Source organism: Apodemus sylvaticus, chromosome 2, assembly GCF_947179515.1.
Source record: "Apodemus sylvaticus chromosome 2, mApoSyl1.1, whole genome shotgun sequence".
NCBI lineage: Eukaryota > Metazoa > Chordata > Mammalia > Rodentia > Muridae > Apodemus > Apodemus sylvaticus.
In genome coordinates, this window is record NC_067473.1 from 90,393,049 (window position 1) to 90,417,273 (window position 24,225).

At 36.9% G+C, this 24,225-nt stretch overlaps 1 protein-coding gene across 3 annotated transcripts in view; it reads left to right on the forward strand.

Moving 5' to 3' along the window:
* The window catches only part of Grid2 (glutamate ionotropic receptor delta type subunit 2), a 1,574,882-nt gene that overhangs the window by 697,897 nt on the left and 852,760 nt on the right, over nucleotides 1–24,225 (forward strand). For all 3 annotated transcript variants that reach the window (XM_052173841.1, XM_052173840.1, XM_052173842.1), the window contains one exon: nucleotides 23,376–23,581. In XM_052173841.1, coding sequence (XP_052029801.1) covers nucleotides 23,376–23,581 — 206 coding nt within the window. The remainder of the gene's footprint in view (nucleotides 1–23,375; nucleotides 23,582–24,225) is intronic.

The following is a 24,225-nucleotide window of genomic DNA, read 5'->3' on the forward strand; positions in this document are numbered from 1 at the left end:
AGAGAGAGAGAGAGAGAGAGAGAGAGAGAGAGAGTGTGTGTAGAGGACTAAAGACTGGCCATGAGCACTTAGAGAGATGGGGGAGGGTAATGGAGAGAGGGGGAAAGAAATGAGGACAGAGGAAGAGCAAGAAAGCAAGAGAGAAAGAGAAATAGAGGAGGGGGTAACCAAGTGTCCCCTTTTATTGTGAGTCAGGCACACCTGGCTGGTGCCAAGTGATTGTGTTGAAGCCTAGGAAAAATTCTTATACCTGTTACACAGCACTCATAAGGTTTAGGGGAAAAAATAGTCAAACCCAGCTTGGCTACTAGCTAGACATTGTTTTCTAAACAAACAAACAAACAAACAAATCTGCGCCTAATGCTCCATTTAAAGATTTTCTTAATAGTGTGAATACAATATACCTTGAATTTTCAAATAATAGGAAGTTACAAAGAAAATATAATCCTTTAAAAATGAATAATTTTGTGATGGTAAGCTCTTTTCATTTAGTGGCTAAAAAAATAATCCTGACATACTTGTTTAGATACCTATTTCCTTAAATTTTACCCATTGCATTTGAGAAGTTATTCTCTGCATGGTTTTTTCAGTATGCAGATTTGCAAAAACTGCAAACTAGTATGAATCAATATTCTACACTCTTTCACTATATCACACAGTTTCCCAGAGTGCACTGTAACAAGAGGAAAAAACCATTTGTCTCAGAATCTTTACATATCAAGAGAAAATAATATTTTTTCATTCTTTTTTGAAACTCTTCATTTCCTAACACGTCTAAAGCTGTTTGATCGTTGTTGTCCCCTTATTTTGGGGAGGTGCAGGAGAATGACTGGAGCTGGATATAATCAAATGACAAAAAACATGATCACTACCACCACCATCACCATCACCACCATCCCCATGAAGAATTCACTTAGAAGTGTGTTTCCCTTCAAGATTCTAAAATGTTCCTCTTCTGGGTCTTGTTTATCCTTTTTTATGAAAAGAATACTTTTCTTGGCAAACAAATAAATAAATAAGCATGGAAAACAAACATTCAAAGCAATCCTTTCTTCTCATAACCGGACTTCAACTGGGAGAGCTTGAACAGTGACAGACAAGTGGGCAGGAGGACAAAGGCAGCAGAGCTGAGAACCAGCAGGTTGGCAAAACTCTGGCAAGCTGCAAAGGAGAGCCCCCCAGGGCCAGCCAGGAAGGGCACAAGAGCAGCCATATTTAGGCCTAAATTGTCAAAGTAGCCTGGCCTTTTGGCAGCCAGAATCCCACGGAAGTCAACGGGCAAACTAGCCAAAGTCTATGGACTCTCTAGAAACACATTTTTTATTTTTGTCTCTAAGACGGAAGCCAGTACTTTTGTTACTTAACTTACATTATTTAGGGGTCACAGAATAAGGATTAAGAGACTGACCTGAACAAATGAACAAAAAGAATATTAGAAACAATTGACTCATCAGCAGGAGAGAAACGTGAAGCACTGCCAGAGATGGTATTTAACACACAAATCAACTGTCTCTAGAGTCAGTATGCTCACTGCATTTGTCTGCTTTCACCCATTACACTGTGCTATGTTTTGCCATTGAATAGGATTGACAGCCTCTAATCAAGTGTAAACTGAAATAATCAAAGTTTAAAATCAAGATCTCTAAGGAAAAACATAGTCCAATAAACTAAGAAGCAGAAAAGTGATTTTTGATGAAGACACTTTCTCTGTGTTAAAATAAGAAATTTACCCCTTGATTCTAAGAGTCTGTGGGGTGGAAAATCAATTATTATCATTTATTTCCAAATATAGTGAGAATTACGATGGGGTTCTCATAAGAGAAGACAACTTATGGACAAGCTAAATGCAGTTCTGCAAGTGTCTGCTTAGCACATAGTCACAGTCATCTAACACTTGAGGACTTCTGTTCTCTGTAATGCCTTGGTACGCATAAGGAGCTATAACTGCACCAAGGTTGAATGTATTTCCACTTAAACACGGGGTTTGTTTAGGAAACAAAACCAAAACAGTATTTCCCTCTACTCTGTTGATTAACTTGCTTTTGACTTAATTTAGAATCATGAAAAATTGCCTTGCTTCAAAATTATTTCAAATAACCATTATTTAATAAAAGAAAATTTTTCTCTTTACGCTTACAATAAATCCTGCTAGTAAAAAGTTATGCTGGAGTCTAAGATAAACAGCAAGCTCACAGAAACTTTGTACCTGGAAGAGGGTAGCCATCAGAAACATTATTCTAAGTGGATTAGACTGGACTTTTATCTTATCAGGAACTGCTCCCATTAATGAATGGATTAGTATCATTAGTAAATATAATCAGGTAGCATCCTAAGGGCCATAGTTATTGAGGTGGAGTTTGCTTAGAGTAATGTATATCTCTATCTCTATGAGTATACATATATACATCTATATAATATGTATATATTAAAATAGTGTATGTTCATATATGTATCTATGTATATATACACATACATCTTTTATAGAGAAAAACAGTGTGCGTGTTTCAGGCTTCTCTTCCTAATTGATTTATGATGTACTTTTCTTCTGAAGAATTTAATTGTGTTTAAAGGTAATCTAACAAATAATATCAATATCATTGATTCTATGTAAATGGATCAAAAACGTTTGAAAAGTATGAAAACATTATTTGAGGGGATTTATTTAAGCCTTTATTTTCCAAAAGGCTTGAAAAGTAGGCTGTGTTGCTGAGCTTTTAACAATGTGCAATGTGTGAAATATCCAGCTCTTCTTAGCATATGACTAACTAGGAGTTAAAATGTGTTTCAGAACATGTTTACCTTCAGTTACTAAAATCCTTCCAGTCGATAAAAAACAGAAGTTGTTTATAGGTTTCTTGTAAGAGGAAACAGTGAGTTCAGATCTCAGCTGTTGAATGTTGGTGTAGTGCAATGAGGACTTTACTTTTGGCAACAGTGATGAGCAGGCTCTCTGGGTAGACTTTGATCCTGGTTACTAAGGTTAGCAAGTATCTTGGGAGGCAGCATATATGAGAAGTGGACACTTCAGTAGAGAAAAATGGGATCAGGTTTAAGCACCTGAAATATTTAAAATTGCTTATTTTTGCTTACCAGGAATTAGAATAAATATTTTGTATGATTTAATATTCTCAAGAGCCAAGAATATAATAGCAAAGGCTGTCAGTTGAGAATATTTGCTATATCTAGCCACTTTGCTAAATTCTTCAAATGTATGCATTATCTTATAAAATCCTCATAGTCATCTTCTAAGCTAACTGTTAATATTATTAGTATTTTTTTTATAAAAACAGAATAATAAGTAAGGCAATTCCAAGCAACATTAAAATGAGTTAAGAAGCCCAGTTACAATCATCATTGGTATCCATTACTCCTGCCTTTGGGCACTATTGTATTTGATACTATAGTAATAGAATAAGATTAATTCCTAACAAGTTCAAAATCAAAAAACCAAAACGTAAAAGAAAAGAAAGACAAGTTCACTGATTGTATACAATTATCTTCATTAAACAGACACAATGACTTTAAGCCTATATATTTCATATATAATAATTTAAACAAAATTTATAATTTAGTTATAATAACTTAAATGAAAATCATACCTTATTTTAATTAAAAAGATTTGATGGTTTTTAGAACCAGGGAAACAGAACAGCAATTAAGATAAATAAAAAAAAAAAAACTTAGTCTATCACTATCAGTAACAGCTGTTTATATACAATAACCATTGTCACAGACACAGAGAGGATCCTAACTATTATGAAAACAGAAAGCAGCATGAGTCTTGTTTTAATGTCAGGTAGTTTTTATTTTTTATTTTATTTTTTATTTTTTATTTTCTATATTCTTTGATTATATTCCAAATGATTTTCCCTTTCCTGGTTCCCCCCTCACCATAAGTCCCATAAGCCCTCTTCCCTCTGCCCATTCCCCAATAAACCCCCTCCCACTTCTCTGTCCTGGTACTCCCCTACATTGCTGCATCAAGCCTTCCCAGGACCAGGGCCCTCTCCTTCCTTCTTCTGGGGAATCATTTGATATGTGAATTATGTCTTGGGTATTCGAAGCTTCTGGGCTAATATCCACTTATCAGTGACTGCATTCCATGTGTGTTCTTTTGTGATTGGGTTACCTCACTTAGGATGGTATTTTCCAGTTCCAACCATTTGCCTAAGAATTTCATGAATTCATTGTTTTAAATTGCTGAGTACTATTCCATTGTGTAAATATACCACATTTTCTGCATCCATTCCTCCATTGAGGGACATCTGGGTTCTTTCGAGCTTCTGGCTATTATAAATAAGGCTGCTATGAACATAGTGGAGCATGTGTCCTTATTGCACACCAGGGAATCCTCTGGGTATATGCCCAAGAGTGGTATAGCAGGGTCCTTTGGAAGTGTCATGCCCAGTTTTCCTAGGAACTGCCAGACTGATCCAGCTCAATGCATATAATGTGGGCTTGCCTAAACTAAGGAACATTAGTGAGAAAGTGTCTTCATCGAACATCACTTTTTTACTGCTTATTTTTATTGGGATTTTTTTTCACACTAAAGATCTGGGTTTTAAACATTCATTACATCAGCTTACCTATGATCACATACTCCTCCACCTAATAAGTACCTCTACTTTCAAAGTGCAGAGTACCACAAGAGTTTCTCAGAAAATGGCTGTTACCATATCCCTCTGTTTTGACACCTTTGGCCACTAATAACGTTCCCATACAATTGCAATTCTTCTAATTAATCTGAATGACAGGAATTGGGATCAAATTCATTTAAACTTTCCAGCAACATTCTGTGATAAGACTAATTCAACTCTTTAATGAGGAGAATAAATCCCAATAACAATCAGACTTTCTTTCAAAAGTTGGATGGCATTTTTTTTGAACTTCCCTGCAAACCTTTCTACTGGACCAAAAGCATTAAGCCAGGTAAAATTGGTTTATTTGTGATCACAAAAAAAAACTGCACTGCTCATATGGACAAAGTCTGTTATCTATAATGACCCAGACCAGTGAGTTGAAGTTAAATAGAATGACCTCCAAAACTGAAATGTTGCTGCTAATCATGTCAATTAGATTAAGGAAAATGTTTCCAATTGGACTTCTTCAATTGTAGTGATAATTGAGCACAAAATTTTTAGAGATGATCCCACAAAGTTCTCATAAATAAATAAAGGTAACTTCACTTTAGAGGAATTTCTTTATAATATATATCATTGTTGGATGCTACTTACTTCAGATCTCTAGAAACCACAACCAATGTCTAGTGTCTTCCAGATGGTTATGATTTGGAAGTACATGTACTATTTCTAAGACATATAGGATTGACCTACATAAGACACAGATATTTGTTACTAGACATCTAGATTCCTTGCCAGCATATAATACTTGTTGACTCTTAATTTATATAAAATAAGCAAATTCTGCTCTTAATTTAAGGAAACTTCTTCCAGTTGCCATCTGAGTGGTGTTGGCACATGCTCTTAATCCCACCCTGAAGGCAGATCTCAGGAGTTTGATGCCAGCCTGATCTAAAGAGTGAGTTCAAGGACAATCAGAGCTACAGAAAGAAACACTGTCTCAAAAAAAAAAAACAATGACAAAGGAATAAAAAATAAACAAACAAAAAAATCTTGACTTTATTGTCTACTTCAGGGACAGAAGGCTATTGTTAGGTCTAGTATATCTTTTTGTAAAGACATTATTTAGAACATAATCTTGTTCATTTTCTTGATTATTTCCCTTGGCTTCTTTCAAGCTACCATAGCAAGGTTGAACAATTTTATCAAAAACAGTATAAATCACAAGCTTAACTATATAGTAATTTTTGATCCAGGCTACTACTCTTATGCCCCAAATGATGGATGAGAATTGTGGTAAAGAAATATGAGGGGTATTTACAGGCATTCCACATAGGCATGCATGCATTCCCTGCTGTTTTCAATAAGCAAATTAAAGGACTGATGGTAAAAGTGTGGTGGAGCCATCTTGTAGGAATGAGGATTATAGCACTGAGCTGAAGTAAAGCACTTAGATGATTTGCAATGTTTGCACCACAGCATTTTCTCATGGAAAAAAATTCCAAATTCATTTTTATAGACTAAGAATGCCTATGTCTTCTCCAAACCTAGAAGCTAAAGTTCTCCTTTCAGATTCTTTCTATACTTCCAGACAAAAGTACCCTATTCTAACAGTAACAACTTTGCCATTTATCTTCAAAAAGAACTGAAGGATATTTCTGGAAAAATTAGAAAGTGATTGTATCTCCAACACTGGCCTTCATGGGTCATTAGAAAAGGACTTTGCAAGCTGTGTGTTCACAAATTGCACATGGCCTCCACAAATCCAAGTAGAAATTCTGGGAGCCTGATGGACATTCAAATTCAAATAGCCCAGTTGCCATCTAGTCCAGTGGCCCTGCAGGCTCCGCCTGAGAAAGTAATATCATACTATCATACACAAGGAACGTCAACATAGAATCGTGAGTATGAAGAGCAGGCCGGTGTTATCTGACAAAGCTTTCATGTTGATGGTACCCAGAATAAGGCCAAGGTGATATAGTTCCTCTTGTGAAATATCAGGGTTAAGTGTACAAGCAACTGTACATAGGTGTGTTTAAAGAGGTGGAAGAAGTTATATGCTTGAGTCAGTGTTTGAGGAGATAATTTCAATATCTCCTCAAACACTAACATTTCCAGAAGCTTGAAGATTAGGAAAAAATCCATCAATTGCTTGAAGATTAGATAGCTGTTCAGTGTTTGAAACACATGCTTGTCAGATTTCAAATTGTTAAATAAGCTAAAAACTGGGGCATAGATTATGAGTTTTAATAGATGTGATAGCAATACCTTATTCTTCTGATTGTCCCTCAGAGGCAGACAGAAGTCCAAAATAATTCTTAGTTAAGAAGAGGATGTGTAAGGGAGTGTTTTCCACCAGGAGACCATTTGTAAAGAGAAAATACTGTCTTTCCAATAGTGATTAGAAATTCAATGACATGAATGCTCCTGGATTTTGTTGGGAAAAGTTTTATAATATTGTGGCCAGAGCTATTATCAATTTCCTGTGATATTATATATAAAAATTGTGTTATCCATTATAATTTCCATAGCAATGAATAATTAGCCTAAACAAAATAAAATACAAACTTAATTTAAAACTTCAAACACTAAGGATAGGTTCCTAGCACTGAGAAGGTAAAGTGGATACAGCATTCTTGCACCGCCTAACCAAGAAATACTCTACAATTAGTCCCCTACTGCAAAGGAAAAACTAGTTTTCTCCCATGGAGTCTCAACTTCTGGGTGGCCAAGACAAGACAAACTCAATGCTATTTTTGTAGACTTTAATTTCTTATTTCTTTGACTGGACATTTTTTCTCTTTCTGGTATTCTGAGAATATATTTGGTTTCCAATTTTGTGTTTTATAGAGAGAAGGTGTTCTGTGTGACTGTGAGTTTCTTTGTTGTTTGTTTTTTGAAAGATGAAGGAAAGAAAGAAAGAAAGAAAGAAAGAAAGAAAGAAAGAAAGAAAGAAAGAAAGAAAGAAAGAAAGAAAGAAAGAAAGAGAAAGTAAGAAAGGAAGGAAGGTATGGGAAAGTTGGGTGGGTATAAAGGTAGGGTTAAAGTTAGGCATCAGAAAGGAGTTAGGAGAGGGGAAAAACATGAATGATTTTCAAATTCAAAAATGCAAAATCTATGTATAATTTTATTAAGTCATGCTTAATATTTAGATTTCTTTTTCCTTATAAATTATTTAAAATAAATATATTTTAAGAGTAAAAAAATCTATAAAATGTAGACTTATTTTGAAAGAAAAATTCTATGGATGGTTTATGTTAAAATATAGCTTTCTTTTCTTATGTTCAGATTTTTTTCTTTTTTTCCTTTATTAATATATTTTTTTATTTACATTTCAAATGATTTCCCCTTTTCTGGGTCCCCACTCCCCGCAAGTCCCATAAGCACTCTTCCCTCCCCCTGTTCCTCCATCTGCCCCTTCCCACTTCCCTGTTCTGGAATTCCCCTATACTGTTGCATTGAGTCTTTTCAGAACCAGGGGCCACTCCTCCATTCTTTTTGGACATCATTTAATATGTGGATTATGTCTTGGGTATTCAAAGTTTCTAGGCTAATATCCACTTATCAGTGAGTACATACCATGATTGATCTTTTGAGACTGTGTTACCTCACTTAGTATGATGTTCTCCAGTTCCATCCACTTGTCTAAGAATTTCATGAATTCATTGTTTCTAATGGCTGAATAGTACTCCATTGAAAATATAGTTTTCAATAACAAAATAGGATAAAATCTGAAGAGCACATGAAACAAGACTGCTTAGCTCACTTTCTTCTTCAAATTAAATGAAAGAGTTATTTTTAATGTATTTGAATATCTCAAATCTTCTGTTCACTTAAATTTTTATTCATTAATATGTTGTTAAAAAGAACACACAAATAACTATTCATACAGCAAGACTAACCAGATATATAGCCCATACTTCTCACTTAATTTCTACACTGTTTGAACAACCGGTCTGAACCTATGGGCCTTCACATTGGATTTTACACCTTCATTGTCAAATATATTTTTATCTATCACCAAAAACTGAAAAAAATTCAAGAGCTTAAACTAAAACAATTAACAATTGGCTTTATATCCTTTCCATGACTCAAATACTCATGACTTGCTTTCATCTGAGTCCTTCCTGAACAGCCAATATTTATCCTTCTCGCTCCTCTTTCTATATGTTATATGGTTCCTGCATCTACATATGTTTGTTTTCTCTTAATTTACATATGTATATGTATGCATATAGAAGCATTTTTCATTAGCTATTTTTAGATCTATTTATTTATTTTATTTTTATGTGTGTGAATGTTTGCCCACCTGATATATACTCCCATATGATTGGTGGCCACAAAAGTTGAATCCTTAGAATTGTAGCTGCAGATGTTTATGAGCCATCATGCAGATACTATAAACTGAACAGTGGTCCTCAGTAAGAGCATCAAATACTCTTTTTTTCTATATTCTTTGTTTACATTCCAAACAATTTCCCCTTTTCTGGTTCTCCCCTCACCATAAGTCCCATAAGCCCTCTTCCCTCTGCCCATTCCCCAATCAACCCCCTCCCACTTCTCTGTCCTGGCAATCCTCTACATGCTGCATCAAGCCTTTCTAGGACCAGGGCCCTCTCCTTCCTTCTTCATGGGAATCATTTGATATGTTCATTGTGTCTTGAGTATTCAGAGCTTCTGGGCTTATATCCACTTATCAGTGACTGTATTCCATGTGTATTCTTTTGTGATTGGGTTACCTCACTTAACATATTTTCCAGTTTCAACCATTTGCCTAAGAATTTTATGAATTCATTGTTTTAAATTGCTGAGTAGTATTCCATTGTGTAAATATACCACATTTTCTGTATCCATTCCTCTATTGAGGGACATTTCGGTTCTTTCCAGCTTCTGGCTATTATAAATAAGGCTGCTATGAACATAGCGGAGCATGTTTCCTTATTGCATGCTAGGGAATCCTCTGGGTACATGCCCATTAGGGAAATGCAAATCAAAACAACCCTGAGATTTCACCTCACACCAGTCAGAATGGCTTAGGGGTACAGAGCTAAACAAAGAATTTTCACTTGAAGAATTTCAGATGGTGGAGAAGCACCTTAATCATTAATCATTAATCATTAGGGAAATGCAAATCAAAACAACCCTGAAATTTCACCTCACACCAGTCAGAATGTCTAAGATTAAAAACTCAGGAGACAGCAGGTGTTGGCAAGGATGTGGAGCAAGAGGAACACTCCTCCACTGCTGGTGGGATTGCAAGATGGAACAACCACTTTTGAAATCAGTCTGGCAGTTCCTTAGAAATCTGGGCATGATACTTCCAGAGGACCCTGCTATACCACTCCTGGGCATATACCCAGAGGATTCCCTAGCATATAATAAGGAAACATGCTCCAGTATGTTCATAGCAACCCTATTTATAATAGCCAGAAGCAGGAAAGAACCCATATGTCCCTCAATGGAGGAATGGATACAAAAAATGTGGTATATATACACAATGGAGTACTATTCAGCCATTAGAAACAATGAATTCATGAAATTCTTAGACAAATGGATGGAGCTGGAGACCATCATACTAAGTGAGGCAACCCAGTCTCAAAAGATCAATCATGGTATGCACTCACTGATAAGTGGATATTAGCCTAGAAACTTGGAATACCCAAGGCACAATCCACATATTAAATGATGTCCAAGAGGAATGGAGGAGTGGCCCCTGGTTCTGGAAAGACTCAGTGCAGCAGTATAGGGGAATACTAGAACAGGGAAGTGGGAAAGGGTGGATGGGGGAATAGGGGGAGCGAAGAGGGCTTATAGGAATTTAGGGCAGTGGGGAGCCAGACAAGGGGAAATCATTTGAAATGTAAATAAAAAATATACACAAATATTTTTTACAAATAATTTTAATTTACAAATATTTTAATTTACAAATAAAATAATAAAATATAATACAAAATAAAAAACTCAGGAGACAGCAACTCTTAACCACTGACTTAACATTGCTTTATTACACACACACAGACACTTACACACACACACACACACACACACACACACACGGAGAACATCCACAATTGAGGTGTAATGTGTAATATTTTTTCCTTTCTGAGATTGTGTACATCCCTTAATAATATGGAATCTAAGTTCATCCATTTTCCTGCAAATTTTGTGATTTTATTTTTCCCTGGAGCTGAAGAATATTACATTTTTATACATTTACTCCATTTTTGTTATCCAATCATCTGATGGTAGACCACTAGGTTGGTTCCATTTGTATAAATCTTTAGCCATAACAGATTAATCATGCTGAAAATTGGAATCAAATCTTCATGAAGTGTCAAGAAAATGAAGTAGTATGGAAATGTCCAAATTAAATAGAATGATCAGATTATCTTTCACTTGTACAGAACAATTTTCACTTCAGGAAATCCCAAGTTTGTTACCTTCCTGCTCCTCTGCATATTAAAATCATTTATTTAATAATGTAAATTAGGGTTCAGCACACAGTCAGGTGGGTGTGGTATATAAGCACAGTCCTTCATTTCCAAATGAAGATTAGGGAACAGTCCTCACTAACATTCCTGAGTCATGATCTTTGTTCCATGTAGTGTAGCACTGGCATAAATTTAATCCGGGTCCATAATATGGACACTTGCTCTTAATTGATTGCAAATGTTTATAATCGTCCTGCAGATGCTTTCAAAAGTCTGATAACTATAATAATCTTGACATTCTCTCTGGACAGTCTGAAAGCTGTTTATTAGTCACTGGCTGCTTTCCAGCCTTCAGTTCTCTCATTTGCTCCAGTCTGCATCAATAAGCATGTAATTAATCCAAGAAGTTTATTGAACCATTTCCTTTGCATCAATATATATTATGTCAAATAGGCTTAAAAAATAGTATAATCTCCTATTGAGGATTTAAACACCAGTGACTATGTTTTAAAAGTATTTCTCAGCTTTAATGTAAAAATGGTTTCCATAGTAAAAGATGGCAAGCTTATGCCCAAATGCCAAGCTCTTGTCAAAAACAAACTCTTAATGCTGCATCATAATTGCCAGACACTGTAGTGTCAAAGCCCATCACAGCATGCTATTATCTTTACTTTTTAAGAGTGTGTGTGTGTGTGTGTGTATATATATATATATATATATATATATATCAGATTCTTAAAATACCAAAAAGTACTACATAATTACAAAGATTTTTTTTTTAGTTAAGAGTTCTTTTAAAACAAAACTTTGAAAATTGCTTGATGGTTAAAAGCCTCATTTCCCCCCATCCTCAGCAAGTAGACACAGAGAGCATACTTTGCTATCCAAATATTGGAAAAATTCTGTTCTGGCTCATGATACATCCCATATATTCAGCACTAAGCTGTCTTTCAATTTGTAAAATGAGAAAGTAGGAGAAGAAAGTCACAAGGTCCTACAATTTAATTTTAAAGCTTAGCATGCGGTCATAATTTCAGAAACGCCATGCTTAGCCAGTGCCAGGCTGAAGTCTTCCTGCTCAAATTGAAGTCTTCAATGCATTAAGAGATCAGAATGATTAAATGTCTTAACCTTCCCAAAGGAGGAAAGAATGAATAGAGGGAGTTTCAACATGAAACTTTACAGATACCTTTTCTTATTCAGAATCTAATGGTTATGTCTGAATACAAAGATGAGACTCTAAACTTTTATTTTGTTTACAGAAAGTCTCTATATTTAGCTAAATTGTCAATTTACTTAGAAAAGAACAATTCCAAAATATATCTAAATCAGAAATAGGTTCGGTGTTATTATCCAGGTGGAATAGACCACATTTCCCAAGAGTTGGTTTGATTTTCTCATCACTATTTTCCAGGTACCTTTGACAGTGATTGGCGTACACTAAGTCAATACTATCAAGAAAGTGATTTACTTTGACACAAATGACTGGTACAGGTTCCACGAAAGTGGATCACATATTTAGCTTACATACTGTATTATAGTCTCTCATGTTTGTAGTTTCTTTTTATGGTTCCTTCAGAAACATAAATTAACATTAAATTCCAGATTTAATTGAACTAGTCTACTATGAACCATTTTGGATAGGAAGATAAAGATTAATTCTACTATCCAGATGATAATGTATTCATTTTATAAGATTTGACAAAATGAACCATGGCCTCCAATTATCCATTACATCATGGAGGATTATAGGGGAATATTGACTAAACAGAAAACATAATTTGGGGGTCAAAAATTAATAGTTCACAAAGTATTAAGCTCTGAAGATAATTTTGTTTATTTTGTTTAGGCTTTTTAAGGCAGTCTATATAGTTTGTAGTGGTCAGGTTCTGATTCACTGTATAGGCAAGTAATGAATTTAAAACTGTGTTCCTCATCCTCCCATGTGCTGGGATAGCAGAAATGTACCATAATTCTGGCTGTGCTCAGAATGCTTGCTTGAAAGATAAAAGAAAGATAGGGATAGATAGATAGATAGATAGATAGATAGATAGATAGATAGATGATAGATAAATGGTGATAGATAAAAGGTGATAGATGATTATTGGTTAATTGAGCAATAGACAGATATGTAGATCAGTAGATAAATATTAGATATATAGATGGATAAAAGATAATAGATGATTGATAGATGATAGATTGATCAATAGATGATAGATACATAGATAAATAGATGATAGATGATTAATGAATAGATGATAGATAAATGATAAATAAAAAATAAATACATAGGTAAATTTTAGATCAGTGGTTCTCAACATAGCTAATGTTGTGACTCTTTTCTACAGTACCTCATGTTGTGGTGGCCCCAAACATAGAATTATTTCTGTTACTATTTCATAGCTGTGATTTTCCTACTGTCAGGAATCATAATGTACACATTTGTGGTTTTAGATGGTTCATAGGTTGGGAACCATTGTGATAAATCACTCTGTCATTTCTATTAAGAAATTTTTCTATCTTTAAAATTTCCACATAAAACATAAACATAAGAGCAGAATTTTTGACTGAGGTAACTAAAATCTTGATAATTGAAATGTGCATTACACTGAAATCTGATGCTTAAATAACTGCCTTCCTATTTTAGCCACAGCCATGTTCATCTTTATCAGAAAAAGAGTACTTGAGTGAAATAAAATAATACTCTGGATTCCATGTGTATGAAAGTTCATATTTCCCTGACTCTTTTTCTGCTTTATTACTTTGCCTTCATCAGGCATGATCAAGTAAATTATTATTTAAGTTTCTGTTTGTTCTGTCTGTAAACATGAAGACAACCATCTCTTCCTCATAACCAAATTCTCTGTCTCTGTCTCTGTCTCTGTCTCTGTCTCTCTCTCTCTCTCTCTCTCTCTCTCTCTCTCTGTGTGTGTGTGTGTGTGTGTGTGTGTGTGTGTGTGGTTTGCATATATGTATGTAATGGGTCAAACATTAAGTATTAAAAGTAAAAGTTCCCTTCCTTCTGCCTCTTCCTCTAACCATTTTCCTTCTCATTTAATTTGTAGTTGACTGGTGGAGTTTTGTTAAGTGTAGGGAACAAACTGCCTTTCTGTTTCACTTGTCTGACTAGATCCTCCTACTCTTGTAATGCTTAAACTACCTCATTACAACTCAGAATACAAGAAAAGCCATTCATTTACCTTATGACTTTAGTCAAATTTCAGTTCTTTCCTAAGACCCCCAGACTCATGCATAGGGTCATCTGGAGTCAAGTGAAGAAGGCTGGACACATGTGAAGACAAAGGAGGAAGCCAGGGTTATTTCATAAGTACAAAAAATGGCCTCTTGCTCTGTGAATACAGCAGAAAGTGAGAAAATTAAAATAGAAGACATCAATTATAAACATGATTCAAAGTGAAGAGAGCTGTGTAGAAGCAACTCACTGACCCCAGCCTGCTTTTCTGACCTCAAATGCAGTGCATTCCCCCTACACCTAGACATTGTTTCCTGAAAGAATAAAAGGAAGGTTGACTAGAAGTGATTTAAAGGGTCATTTTCCACCTGAAAATTAAAACTAGAGCTTTAGACTTCATGACTGAGAGGGAAGTACCACAATGAAGTAGGGACTCCTTGGCCACTGTAATACGCATCTGAGAACAGTGCTGTCTACACCCACTAAGGGACACAGGTCGACTGGTTAAGTGCTGACCACCAGCAAATGCTGCAGAACATGTGGGCCACTTATATTTACTAGGAGAAGAAATCATCTGCAGTCTTTATGGTTCTTTCAAGTCTGTGACACAAAGGGAAAAACTATTTCCTAGACTGTTCTCTGAACGACAATCTTGGGCTCACTCTATCTGGAGAATTTCAGAGTCTTCAGAGTCCAAGAAATTTTTCCAGATAATATTGTAATTACATTCTGTAGACATTAATTTTAATCATGCTGATTTGTATTGATAGCTACTGCTGGTACCAGAGGATATCACAAGTTTGGAGGGTCAAAACCTGTCTGCATGAATCAGAAGTCTGGCATCAGTCATGGGGTTAGGGGTCATAAATCAAAGGTACAGTCAAAGCATGGACCCTTCCCCTCATTCTGGGAAGACTACATTTCTCTTCCTTGTGCAGTTGCCAAAGATGTCTGCCTTCCTTTACTTCTTCCTGAGACCAAACATCCACATCGCCTTCTCCAACCCTTCACCCATCTTTGTCTCTTCTCCTTTGATTCTATCTTTCAATTTTGGGTCCTCACACAAATTATAGAGTTTATCTTTCTATTTTGATTTCACAGGATCAGTAACACCTTCAGGTTTGATCCCTCTTAGGAATGTGATTTACCATATCTACAGATTACGATGTAGGCTTAGGATGCGGACACCCAGGAGAAGAGATCACTCTTCTGCTGGCCACAGCTCCCTTTGTGGTACCTAAGGGAAATTACCTTTGCCCATAATCTTATGTTTAATAACTCAGTTGATGAGCTGTCTAACACTTGCTATTATGTATTTATCTGGTAAGCAGGGATAATAGCAGCTGGGAAGCATTCTGTTATCAATAAATAGTCCCAACTGACAGGTGCAATCAGTCTAGCAGCTCCATGAGGTCGAAAACCATGTGCTTTTATTTCTGCAACTTTTGGAACTTAGCTCAATGACTAATGAAATCAGAATGAAGATAATGTGGGGGAATAATTGGGATGGTTGATTACTTTCATGTTTAATTAACAAACCCAAAGGCCTACTCTTTCTTTTAATGAATCTTTTATACACAGCTGCTAATAGCATGATTTGGAGGCGTCTTTGCTCACATGTTCCCATGGCTGCTCATCATCAGCTGTATCACCCTCAAATGAGGAAAGCACTTCCTGCTCTATTCTTCTATAACAGAAGTCTGCCCTGGCTTGGGTGCTCTTTGGAGTGGCTAGCCATCGATAAATGTGAAGGGATCTTGCCTAATGGAGGGCAGAGCAGTAGTGTTTCATCAGTCAAATCCTCATTCATTTTATCCTCCTCATTCTGCCTCATATATTCACACACACACACACACACACACACACACACACACACACACACACACTCACAAATAGACAAACATACACATTTGCTAATTTGATCTTTGAAGATACTTATACAATAACTATTTCTTCATGTACGTATCAGGAACATTTTTCACACACTCTTAGTAATCTGTATTTGTAGGTCCATAGCTGTGGAGTCACAACCAAAATTCTGAGATCACAAATTCTTTTCTGACACAGCAGCAATGTGGAAAGCTACTTACCTTATGATAAAAAAAAAACCTAAAATTAACTATATACAGTGCTGGAGAGATGTCTCAGCAGTTAAGAGCACTGACTGCTCTTCCAGAGGTCCTGAGTTCAATTCCCAGCAACCACATGGTGACTCACAACCATCTGTAATGGTATCTGATGCACTCTTCTGGCATGTATAAAGAGAATAAGAGTATACTCAAACATATAAAATAAATAAATAAACCTTTAAAAATATTTATATTCATTTAAAAACTATGTAAAAAATCACTTAAAGCTCAGTTTGCACCATAGCATCTACATAGCAGGTGTATGCTACGTTTTTTCTCCATAGACAGCTTACCTTCCACTTAAGTCCATCCTCTAATTAAAAATTTCAATACATTACATTTTTATTGGAAATAAAATCAGAGGCTCTGTTTGTGACATCTGCTTCCTGTCTCCAGGTAGATGTCTCTGACAACTTGGCCTCAGGCAGCAGCTGCCCAGGAGTCCTGCTGGTTCTTGAAATGCTGGGTTCTTCCTATGAAATCATCCTTCTGCACTCCCAGGCTATCCTCTTCTCTCCCTTGTCCTCTTAAGATCACTGCCTCTTCACTCTTTGGGGAACCATATAATTTTGCAAAGAAACCTCAATTATTTGTTGTGGCTGATACTGGCCTCTCTCTATACTGTAGTTTCATGTGCTGATTCCTTCTAAACATATTTTGTGTATTGTGTCATTGAAGAGAGCATCATTAGTGATATTCTCCTTACTTTAAAACACTGAATGCACTATTTAACTGAATATTTATTTATTTTTTATTATATATTTTTATTTGTTTACACTTCAAATGATTTCTCCTTCCCCAGTTACCCACTCCACATATGTCCAATAAACTTTCTTCTCTCCACCCATTCTCCAATCACTTCTCTCCTTTTTCTCTGTCCTGATACTCCCCTCCAATGCTAGATCAAGCCTTTCCAGGATCAGGACATTCTCCTTACTTCTTCATGGGAGTCATTTGTTATGCTAATTGTGCCTTGGGTATTCAGAGCTTCTGTGCTAATTAATATATCTACTTATCAGAAATTGCATTCCATGTGTATTCTTTTGTGATTGGGTTACCTCACTTAGGATGGTATTTTCCAGATCCAACAATTTGGCTAAAAATTTCGTGAATTCATTTTTTTTAATTGCTGAGTAGTACTCCATTGTGTAAATATACCACATTTTCTGTATCCACTCCTCCATTGAGGGACATCTGGGTTCTTTTTTTTTCTTTTTTCTTTTTTTTATTTATATATTTTTAGTTACATTTCAAATGATTTCCCCTTTTCTGGGTCCCCACTCCCCACAAGTCCCATAAGCACTCTTCCCTCCCCCTGTTCCTCCATTCACCCCTTCCCACTTCCCTGTTCTGGAATTCCCCTATACTCTTGCACTGAGTCTTTCCAGAACCAGGGGCCACTCCTCCATTCTTTTTGGACATCATTTAATTTGTGGATTATGTCCTGGGTATTCAAAGTTTCTAGGCTAATATCCACTTATCAGTGAGTGCATACCATGATTGATCTTTTGAGACTGGGTTACCTCACTTAGTATGATGACTGGGAAAGGATCTTCACCAACCCTAAATCCGACAGAGGGCTAATATCTAATATATACAAAGAACTCAAGAAAGTAGAACCCAGAGAAACAAATAACCCCATTAAAAAGTGGGGTATGGAGCTAAACAAAAAATTTTCACATGAAGAACTTCGGAGAGCTGAGAAACACCTTAAGAAATGTTCAACATCATTAATCATTAGGGAAATGCAAATCAAAACAACCCGGGGATTTCACCTCACACCAGTCAGAATGGCTAAGGTCAAAAAATCAGGAGACAGCAGGTGTTGGCGAGGATGTGGAGAAAGAGGAACACTCCTCCACTGCTGGTGGGATTGCAAGATGGTGCAACCACTTTGGAAATCAGTATGGCGGTTTCTCAGAAAACTGGGCATGTCACTTCCTGAGGACCCTGTTATACCACTCCTGGGCATATATCCAGAGGATTCTTCAGCATGCAATAAGGACTCATGCTCCACTATGTTCGTAGCAGCCCTATTTGTAGTAGCCAGAAGCTGTAAAGAACCTAGGTGTCCTTCAACGGAGGAATGGATACAAAAAATGTGGTATATTTACACAATGGAGTACTATTCCGCCATTAGAAACAATGAATTCATGAAATTCTTAGACAAATGGATGGAGCTGGAGAACATCTGGGTTCTTTCCAGCTTCTGGCTATTATAAATAAGGCTGCTATGAACATAGTGGAGCATGTGTCTTTCCACTGCTGCTGGGGCTGTAAGATGGTACAACCACTTTGGAAATCAGTCTGACGGTTCCTCAGAAAACTGGACATGACACTTCTGGAGGACCCTGCTATACCTCTCTTGGGCATATACCCAAAGGATTCCCTGGCCTGCAATAACTGAATATTTATATGTTCCTTTTCTTCAATATTTAGTAACATGCACACACACACACATACACACACACACACACACACACACACACACACAATTACTTTTATTTTTACAGTCCAGGCATTGCCTCCCTTCTGGTCAGCCTTCCTGCAGTTCCTCATCCCATTCCTTCTCCCCTGCCCGAACATGTCTTCAAGAGGATTCCCACCTTTCACCAAGCCTTCCCACTCCCTGTGTCCTCAAGTCTCTGGAGGAGTAGTCTTCTCCCACTGAGGTCACACCAGGCCTCACAGTCTCTAGGCCTCCCAGATGATCTGCTGCAGCCAGTGCAACGGGTAAGGAAGCCTGTCAAATAACCTCAAATAACTGCAGCAGCTGGAACCCCTCCCACCCTCCAAGGAGCCCAGTGGACTCAGGACTCATCCCCTTCCCTCAAACTCCACCTCTCTTGCAGCCTGCACCTTAAGACCCTAGAGTCTGAGGCCTCTCAAGAGAGCTGCTACATCCAGGCAACAGACCCTGGAGTCTGAATGTCTTCTAGGTGATCTTCTGCAGCCAGGTCAACAGATCATCAGTGTGCATGCCCTCTGAAGACCCTTCAGTCTGAAGGCCTCCCAGGAGATCTGCTCCAGCCATGGCTACAGGTCTCACAGGAGACCTGCAGCAACCCAGGGACACAGGAGGCAGGGTCAGACAGAGACACCCAGGCCAGTTAACACCAGAGATAACCAGGTGCCTAGAGGCAAATACAAGACCATAAGCAACAGAAGCCACCATACTTTGGCATCATCAGAACACATTTCTCCCACCACAGCAAGTCCTGGATACCCCAACATACTGGCTAAATATTTTTTAAATGACTTTTTTTTTTAAAGTATAAGAGAGAAGGTACACCAAAATTGTACTTTTAGAATCAAATTTCAGACTGTGTCATCTAGAAAATCTCAAATCCTTTTCTATGTACTTTTGGCTTTATGTTTTATTTATGTAAAGTTGCAAGCTATTCAAATAAAAAATAAAATGTTACAATGAAAAATCAAAATTATGTTCTGGGTTCTAAGATAATCTCAGGCTTTTGAATTTTTGACTCTTTCAAGTGATTGTGATTGACATAAAAGTTGTGGAGACACCTGAGATCCATAATACTGATATCAAGCTTAGACCTGGGTGTGCATGCCACATTAGAGTTAACTCTGTTCAGTCCACTGTTGGTGTTGCAATAGTAGTAGACACTTCCAGACTTGGCTGTGTGGCCTCCATTACACTTGCTCTTTGCCCCTTGCTATGCTGTGCCCACTGTGTCTTTCATCTTTTTAATCAGTTTAATGCTGATAGCTGAGACTTCTAATATAGTTAGGAATGCATACTGGAAGGTAGAATGTATAGAGAGTGAGTTATCACAGAGAAGAACACATCACTAAGGTGAAGTTTTAAAATAAATATATCAATAGTGAAAGTACAGATTTTAACAATTAATTTGTAACTTGGCAAATATACACACTTTTATTGTGCATAAATACCAGTTTCTGTATTTGGAGTTATTTATTCCTTGTCCTGTGGGCTTACCTATTCTTTTCAAATTAATTATACCACTTGAGAGGCAAATTTTGCATGAATGCAAACATATACAATGAGAAATTTTGATATAAAGTCCATTGGTGTTAAGTACCTTATTTCTGATTCTTAACCAATTATTTTAGCTTTAAAATGTTTATGCTTTGGGAAAAAATAAAAAATATAATTTTTCAACTAGTAAAAATAAATCATATATACTGACATTTCTTTGGCTAGATAGAAATTTCAGTCATATTTACTAGTTTAGACCTCTATTGTAAGCATCAAGTATGTTAGGAGAAAATTAATTATAACATTTTGGGCATTTGATTATATTTAAGCTTTTATATTTAACTATTGATAATTACTTTTTGATATTGTATTTATTTCCTTTATTTAAAGTATGAAATGAGCCTCGAACTTTTTATTTGACCACTTTTTAGACATTTTCATATTTGAATTTGATTTGATGAACCTTTAAGGCCACCATACATTCAAAATCTTGCAATATAGTTTCATTTTTGTTTGTTTATGTGCATGATGCTACCTCTTTAATCCTGAAGAAAAATATCTACTCTTAGGTACTCAGAGTTAAATCTTTCTTCCTTTCTTTCTTTCTTTCTTTCTTTCTTTCTTTCTTTCTTTCTTTCTTTCTTTCTTTCTTTCTTTCTTTCTTCCTTCCTTCCTTCCTTCCTTCCTTCCTTTCTTTCTTTTTTCTCTTTCTTTCTTTCTTTTTCTTTCTTTCTTTCTTTTATTAATCATTCCATTCATTTACATCTAAATTAATCTCCCATTTCCTGGTTACCCCTCCAAAAATCCCCCATCCTACATTTGCCCTCCCACCCTCCCCTTGCCCCTGTGAGGGTGCTCCTCCACCCACCCTACCTCTCCTGCTCTACTGCTCCAGCATCCTCCTACACTGGAGCATCAAACCTCCACAAGACCAATGGCCTCCCCTCCCACTGATGTCAGACAAAGCCATCCTCTGCTACCTATGTATCTGGAGCCATGGATCCCTCCCTGTACACTCCTTGGTTGGTGGTGTAGTCTCTGGGAGCATTGATACTAACATTGTTCTTCCTATGGGGTTGCAATCCCGGTCAGCTGGTCAGCTCCTCCAGTCCTCTGCCAGGTCCTGACTGGGGTCTCAGGTCCCTAAGCTCAGTCTGATGCTTGACTCCAAGCATCCACATCTGCATTGGTCAGTAGCAGGCAGAAGCTCCCAAGGAACAGCCACACCAGGTTCCTGTCAGCAAGCACTTCTTAGCAACAGCAAAAGTATTAGAGTTTTGGTGTCTGCAGACAGGATGAATCCCCAGATGGGGCAGTTCCCGGATGTCCCTTCTTCCAGTGTCTGCTCCATTTTTTTTGTCCCTGTCTTTCCTTTGGACAGGTACATTTCTGGGTTAGAAATTTTGAGATGGGTTGGTGGCCCCATCCCACAAATGTGTGCTGTGCCAGTCTGCTGGAGTTAATCTCTACAGGTTCTATCTCTCCTTCGCTGCATACATTTTGGCTAAAGTCATCCTTGTTGGGTAGTGAGAGCCTCTCCCTTCCCTGAGGCTAGCTCCAGTTCTTCATCTCCCATTAAGTTTTTTTTTTTTTTTTTTTTGTACTATAAAATAGAGTTTATTCAGGGCATGGGGAGTGGAGTTAAGAAGGTAGTAGAGGCAGAGAAAGACAGAGAAACACACACAGAGAGAAGGTAGAGAAGTAGAGGCCAGCCATGACCACATGGAGAGAGGGGGAGCAAGAGGGCAAGCAGCAAGAGAGCATGAAGTTTCTTTGATGTAAACACTGAGTGACTTGAGACTCTTAGAAACATCTTAAAGTATTCAATTTATATAAATGTTAATTTAATGATGATTTGAGAAATGTGTTTCAAATTCATCTGTCATTAACAATATTATTTCACTCTTTAAATGTCACTTATTTTTTATTTCCCTTCTAATTGATCTAACATAATTTCTTCTTAGTGATAATGGTAATACATTTTGTGACTGGATTATAATAAGTGAAATAAATGAATTTCTGTGATATAAAAATGGAGAGCAAATAGGGTGTATTTTGTCTGTTTTTGAAGCACAAAGAAAATATTATTAGTATTTAAAAGAAAAACTCTGGGGTGGTAAAGCTGAAAATCTGTGTTTGCACAGAGCAAGCCTCTGGAAAGGAGAAACAGACAAAGCTTGGACTTTGTGTTATTCATGGAGGTTCTGCAAACAGGTACACGGCAAAAGGGAGAGCCGCAAAAGTACCTGAGAAAGCATACTTAAGCTCTGTCTAGCATCCAAAAGAAAAAGACAAAGGAAAGAAAAATGAAGTTATAGATTTTAAAGCTGAAAGGTTTGGAATGATGGAACAGAGTCCTGTCAGCCCTTACTTGTGCCACACACAGGACCTGGATTACCTACATTTTCTCATTTTGGTGATAATTTTTCTACTCATCTTTGTCTTATGGCAATAGGTGAATCTCTCTTTCTTAAGGTGTTGTCTAGACTGAGAGAATAAGCAGATGAACTGAATAATCTTGTGTGTAGCTTCAAATATAAGGTCTCTACCCAGCCCAGAGACAGATTCTTTCTGCTTCATCAGGATAAAATACCTTTCCCTTAATTAGCCACCAGTGCAACTGTAACACTTCCCTGTCTGAAGAGGTAACCTTAAATTCATTTATGAGCTAGGCTAAAATTGAATCACACACACACACACACACACACACACACACACACACACACATATATAATTTTTACCATGAAAACCCAGAGATGCAGTACCAAAGCTGTTAAAAGGAGTTAGTCTAGATTGTTTCAGTTTGTTCTTCACTGCTGAGAAAGTAGCCCTGTCTTTTGGAAGTGAACCTGTTTTTCCATCCCTTTTTATCAGGTGTACCAACTTTTCCCACTATTTAAATACTTTAGAATGATAAGTGGATAGAAATGAATCCCTTTGGAATAATTCTAATGGTTTTACATATAAAGGAATTAATTAAACCAAATCATAAATACATCTAAGAAAACCATGCCTGTTGAAGAATTAACTGCTAAGAAGTAAAAGGACGTTTTTGCTTCTGTGTTGTAATGTTCCTAGATATCCGTGGAATACAGGAATTTTTGGACAAAGTATCCCAGCAGGGAATGGATGTTGCCCTTCAAAAGGTGGAAAACAACATCAATAAAATGATCACCACGCTCTTTGACACCATGAGGATAGAGGAGCTGAATCGCTATCGAGACACTCTTAGAAGAGCCATCCTTGTTATGAATCCCGCCACAGCCAAATCCTTCATAAGTGAGGTAAGTAGTATTCCAGGTGGTACAAAGTACACAAAAGCAAATACTTTGGAATGGACTCCACTAAGGATATGAAAACTAAATAAAGAAAGGATTAGCTGCACAACTCTCATTAACACTAATGAAGGAGGCAGAGAGAATAGCTTGCTCATTTGCCCCAGATTGGCCAGCTAATTACTAGGAATGTCTGTACTTGTATATATTTAGGCACTTGGCCAGGACAACTTTCAGAAACCTTATGTGTTTTCAAAGTTCTGTTGAGCTGAATGAATCTAGCAAGCTCAAGAATGGATTCACAAGTGCGCAGCTTATCCCTTTGTGTTGTTGATGTTGTTACTGCAAGCTAAGTTATGTTTCTGGGGAAATATTTACTAGATTCAGACTCTGATTTCCAAGGCAAACTGATTCCACGAAACACTTCTGCCCTAGCAATCTGTGCTAAGACAAACAATGAAGATTTAATTGAAACTCTGCAAAGGGATGGCCACACAACGTGATGATATACTATGTCTACAAAATGTTAGTTATATCTGCTCCCTTGACTAGATGCAAGAAAACTCAGGAAAAGAAGCAGTTAGCCTATAGGGATTCAGACGGCCTTGCTGCACCTGAAAATGTTTGCGATCACCTTGTAAAAGATCCTCACC